The sequence below is a fragment of the Trypanosoma conorhini genome (assembly GCF_003719485.1).
Source record: "Trypanosoma conorhini strain 025E chromosome Unknown Tco_14.4_contig_00992, whole genome shotgun sequence".
Taxonomy (NCBI): domain Eukaryota; phylum Euglenozoa; class Kinetoplastea; order Trypanosomatida; family Trypanosomatidae; genus Trypanosoma; species Trypanosoma conorhini.
The window spans coordinates 1-4,694 of NW_021705088.1; the positions used below are offsets into that span (position 1 = coordinate 1).

The window sequence follows — 4,694 nt, forward strand, 5'->3', positions numbered from 1 at the left end:
GGTTGCCGGGCGAGGCGCGGGAAGGCAGGAGGGAAACCGCGGCAGAAAAGAAGAGGACGAGGAGGGGGGAGCAGCAACAGCAACAAGCAAACAAACACAAAGACGTGTGTTCCTGGCACGTGGGTTTTTTGAGTGGATTGCAGGCACAGCCTCCTCTCTCTCTCTCTCTCTCTCTCCTCCTTTTTGTTTGTTTGCCTTCCGCTTGTTGTTTGTGGTTGTGTATGCTTTTGTTGCTTTCTTCTTCTTTGCTCTCTCGCTGGCCGCAAGCGCGGCGGGTACGAGACGATGCTCGAGTTTGCAGGCAGCAGCCTGTTCCGGCACCATATTGTGTGCAGCCTGCTCACCAACAGGCCGGTCCGCATCGTCGGCATTCACGACGACGCGGAGCCGGAGGGGATTCAGCTCTGCGAGGCCAATTTCCTCAAGTTCATCGACCGCGTAACGAGCGGCTCCAAGTTCGAGTGCGCGGACAACAACACCACCCTGACGTTTTACCCCGGCATGATCCTCGGAGGGACGTTTGCGCACGAGGTTCCCAGCGGCCGCTGCGTGAGCTACATCGCCGAAGTCGCCGTCCTCCTTCTCCCCTTCGCGAAACTGGACACGCGGCTGACGCTGGTTGGCTCGACGCAGAGCGAGACGGACCTCTCCGTCGACACCCTCCGCACGGTGACGACGCGCTGGTTGCAGCTGTTCGGTGTAGACTGCAGCGTGCGAATCATTCGTCGTGGGGCGCACCCGGGCGGGGGCGGGGCGATTGACCTCCACTGCAAGGCTGTGCGGAGGCTGAACGCCGTTGACGCCACAACGCGAGGCCGTGTACGCCGCATTCGCGGCATCGCCTTTGGCTCGCGCGTCGCGGCGGATCTTGCCCACCGCGCGGCCACCGCCGCGAAGGGCGTCCTTCTAAACCTCCTTCCCGACGTCTACGTGGTGACGGACCTAGACAACGCCAAGCGACACCATGGGGAGCCGTCGAGCGGCTACGGGGTCGTTTTGGTGGCCGAGACGACCAGCAAACATTGCGTGATCTCGCAGGAGGCAACCGCCGCCCCACAGGAGCTCCCGGAGGCTGTTGGAAAGCGCGCCGCTGAGCTTCTTCTTGACCAAGTCTTTGGAGGCGGATGCGTGGACGCGCATCACCAAATGCTTGTCCTGCTGCTCATGGCGCTCAGTCCAGACGAGGTGTCAACGGTGCGGCTCGGCCAGCTGACAGGGAGCGTTGTCTCCGCCGTGATGTTGCTGGAGGCCTACTTTGGGGTGTCGTGCGCAACGAAGGACGAGCCGTCCCCGATGGGAGATAATCTTCCTCCCAGCACGCTGATCACCTGCGTTGGCAGCAACACCGTTAACGTGTGGAAGAAGAGCGGGTAGCTGTGTCTGTGTCTGTGTGTCTGTGTGCCAAACGGTGTTTCTCACTCCTTATGGGGGCGCTAACTACGCCGCGGAAACGGCGTAAGCAACGTGTAAAAGTGAATCAAAAAAACAAGGAGGTGGCTTTGTGCGCCAGCTTCCTTGGCGCGGCTAGGCAGTGCCCCACAACTTGCTCTGCAGTGGAGCGGCCTCACGAGGGAAGTAAAGTGCACGTTGTTTATTTTTATTTTCCTCTTATTTATTTGCTTCCTTTTTTTTTCTTATGCAGGCTTCTTCGTTGTGGGTTTTTACAGGGGCGGGCGGAGGGAGGAGTAGAGCCCGCGATGGAGCTGTGCTTGTCCCACAAGGGTTTGCGGAGCTTCGATGCCTCGACGCTGTTGCTGGGGGCCGCTGAGGGGCCCCGCCAAGAGACGAAGACTCCGTCGCGGAACCGCCAGATCGCCGTCCGTGCGCTGGATCTGTCGCACAACGGCATTGCCCGCTTTGCAGGGGGCCAGGCGCTGGCCGCGCTGGCGGTGTTGGACCTTTCCCACAACTCTCTTGCGACGCTTGACGCCTCGAGCCTTCCTGGGGGGCTGGCACGCCTGAACGTGGGGCACAACGCCCTGCAAGAGTTACAGGGTCTGTCTAGCTTTACGCCGAGGCTGCAGGAGCTGAACATCAGCTTCAACCGTCTGACCAGCCAACGTGTTGGTGAGCTCCCAAAGCGGCTGACGACGCTGCTCTGCCAGGGCAACTTGCTGGACTCCGTGCGGCCCTTGCTCCCCCTTGCGCACCTCGTCAGCCTTGACCTGAGCTCCAACCAACTCGCCGACGTGGAAGAGCTCCAGAGATTGAGGCAGCTGCGGGCGCTTCGTTATATTGAGCTGCGTGGAAATCCCGTGATGAGCGCCCCGGCGGCGGTTCCGTCGATCCTTGAGGCCGTGCCAAAACTCATTGCGCTCGATCGCACGCCGCTCTCGCAGGCGGGGGAGAACCAGATGTTCAAATTCCACCGCTCTAGAAGTGCGGAGCGAAACCAAACTGCATCCCAGCGGCGGACACGCAGGAGGTCGCTTTCCCGTAGGTCGAGCATGCGACGGCAGGATAGCAGGAGTGAGACGGAGGTGGAGGTACGCCTCTTGGAGACCCGCGTGAAGGAGCTGGCGCGGCTTTTGAGCGACGCCGAAAAGCGGGAGCGGCAGCTGCGGTATCAAAAGAAGATTTTGCGTGAACAAGTATCGGCGTGTGCAGGGGTCATAGATTCCCAGTCCATGGAGTTAGAACGACTGGCGAGGCGGATAGGTGAGTTGAAGGAGGAAGAGGCGTCTCTGCGAGAGCCAGTCGCGGAGTTGGACCAAACCTTTGAGCAAACCCATGCGTCCCTGGTGGCGCACAGGCTAAATCAGTCCTCCGGGAGTGTCTGAGAAAGCAAAAGAAAAGACAAAAACAAAAACAAAGTCGCTTCCATGGCGGAAAACAAAGGCACGAGAGGAAGAGGGAAGGGCATCCCTTGAACCACTCTCTGCTTCTGTATGTGTCTGTGTGTGTGTGGTGGGGGGGGGGGAGGTGAGTTGAGAAGAGGCCTCATGCGTGGCAAACAATGACTCTTGTTTGGGAAGCGTTTTAACTCTGTGTATTATTATTGCCCTGGTTTCTTTATTTTCTCCTTTTTCTTCCAGCAGTTTTCCTATTCCCCCCGTCGGTGGGCGTGCAAGCAACTTGCCGCCTGTAGAGGGGGCCGTTGTGGTTTCTGATTGAAACTGGAAGTTAGTGCTGGCACAGGTAGAAAGAAAAAAAAAGGAAAGTGGGTAACGGAAAAGCGCTGAAGACAAGGGGATTAGCACCAACGCGGAAATGGACGGCTGGAGCCTCATCGACTGCATGGGCGGCACAAGCCGCTTCATTACGAGCTTAACCTTCTTTATCCACTTTATTCACCCGTTGTTCTGCATCGCTAACTACTGTGCCTGGGTGATGTATCAGGTGCCCGTGCTGGGGGAGTCTATCGTGCACGCGTATCTTGCCATGAGCGTCGTAGCCGCCGTCTTCTACCTCGCCGTAGCTTCTGTCTTCTACATGTGGGCATGGCGCTTTCCTGACCCAGAGGAGGTGTCAAAGCGGCGCCGGATTTACGGTATTCTAGTGAATCTGCTCTTTTCCGACCTTCCCTTGTTTGTGATTGAGGTGAAAATATGTTGGGTGGTGCAGTTTGCCTCCGGCATACAGGGAACGTCGTTTGTGATTACATGCATTTCGTTTTTTTACTCCGCCGTTCGGGTGTGGACTTTTTTTATGATTAAACTCATCAAGATGCGTGCACCCGTGGTGGGCGCCCAACCACAGTTTGCGGGGTCCGCCATGTACGCCGCCGAGGGCCGAGGTGCGGGGCCTTCGGGCTACTCGTACAACGGCAACGTTGCACCGCGTTACTGGACGGATGCGAACGGTAGCGGGGACGACTACCGCAACAACACTGGCGGTTTCCCCCAGGGGCGCCGCACACCTAGTGACGCCTACCGGCGAGGCCCGCACTACGCCGACGGCCGTTATGGGGGTGACCAATTCAGCACGCCGGGGGGTCAGTCCCTGCCTCGTATTTAACAATATCGCGGTTCCAGTAGAGGCTGCCTAGACGGCGCCGGAAACATTAGACTACAGTCATTTGTATTTGTTTGCTTCTTTCCTTTCGTATCTCGTATATCGGCTCTGTTTTTTGTTTCTGCTTCTGTGATTGTACATGGCTCTTAGGGCTGCATTTCTCGCGGCCTATATATATATATATATATATGTCTATTCTGTATCTTGCCGCTGCGCCCATTCGACCCGCTGTTTCCTCTGCAACAATGTGTTCTGCTCCGTTCTTCTCTGCCGCGTACTTCAACTGCGCCACGGCACAGTGTTTCTAGGTTGATTATGGCCAGCATCAAGTGTGGAAGCCGTCGCAAGGCCCGCCGCGCCCACTTTCAGGCGCCGAGCCATGTGCGCCGCATCCTCATGAGCGCCCCGCTCTCGAAGGAGCTCCGCGCCAAGTACAACGTGCGTGCCATGCCCGTCCACAAGGACGACGAGGTGCGTGTGAAGCGCGGCGCGTACAAGGGCCGCGAGGGCAAGATCACGGCGTGCTACCGCCTCCGTTGGGTGATTCACATCGACAAGGTCAACCGGGAGAAGGCGAACGGGACCACCGTTCCCGTCGGCGTGCACCCCTCCAACGTGGAGATCACGAAGCTGAAGCTGAACCACAACCGCAAGGCCATCCTTGAGCGCAAGGACCGCAGCACCAAGAGCGACAAGGGCAAGGGCAAGGTGACCGCCGCCGAGAAGGCCATGCAGCAGAT

The 4,694-nt window shown here is 58.3% G+C and overlaps 4 protein-coding genes across 4 annotated transcripts, besides 3 other annotated features; all 4 read left to right on the plus strand.

Moving 5' to 3' along the window:
- Positions 1–150: 150 nt before the first annotated feature.
- Positions 151–179: a microsatellite.
- A 106-nt stretch (positions 180–285) lies between these two features.
- Positions 286–1,374, plus strand: Tco025E_09136 (RNA 3'-terminal phosphate cyclase-like protein; the record flags this gene model as incomplete). The annotated part of the gene is made up of 1 exon (XM_029375962.1): positions 286–1,374. The coding sequence occupies one exon, from the start codon at positions 286–288 to the stop codon at positions 1,372–1,374; it is 1,089 nt and encodes a 362-aa protein (XP_029223910.1).
- Positions 1,375–1,697: 323 nt separating this feature from the next.
- Tco025E_09137 (putative leucine-rich repeat protein (LRRP)) lies at positions 1,698–2,780 on the plus strand (the record flags this gene model as incomplete). The annotated part of the gene is made up of 1 exon (XM_029375963.1): positions 1,698–2,780. One exon carries the CDS (start codon positions 1,698–1,700, stop codon positions 2,778–2,780), a length of 1,083 nt encoding a protein of 360 aa, XP_029223911.1.
- Positions 2,781–2,885: 105 nt separating this feature from the next.
- Positions 2,886–2,910: a microsatellite.
- Positions 2,911–3,210: 300 nt separating this feature from the next.
- On the plus strand, positions 3,211–3,957 carry Tco025E_09138 (uncharacterized protein; the record flags this gene model as incomplete). Its single annotated transcript, XM_029375964.1, has 1 exon — positions 3,211–3,957. The coding sequence occupies one exon, from the start codon at positions 3,211–3,213 to the stop codon at positions 3,955–3,957; it is 747 nt and encodes a 248-aa protein (XP_029223912.1).
- Positions 3,958–4,123: 166 nt separating this feature from the next.
- Positions 4,124–4,150: a microsatellite.
- A 119-nt stretch (positions 4,151–4,269) lies between these two features.
- Tco025E_09139 (60S ribosomal protein L26) lies at positions 4,270–4,694 on the plus strand (the record flags this gene model as incomplete). Its single annotated transcript, XM_029375965.1, has 1 exon — positions 4,270–4,694. A coding segment is annotated over one exon (425 nt), but the record flags the coding sequence as incomplete, so codon positions are not given.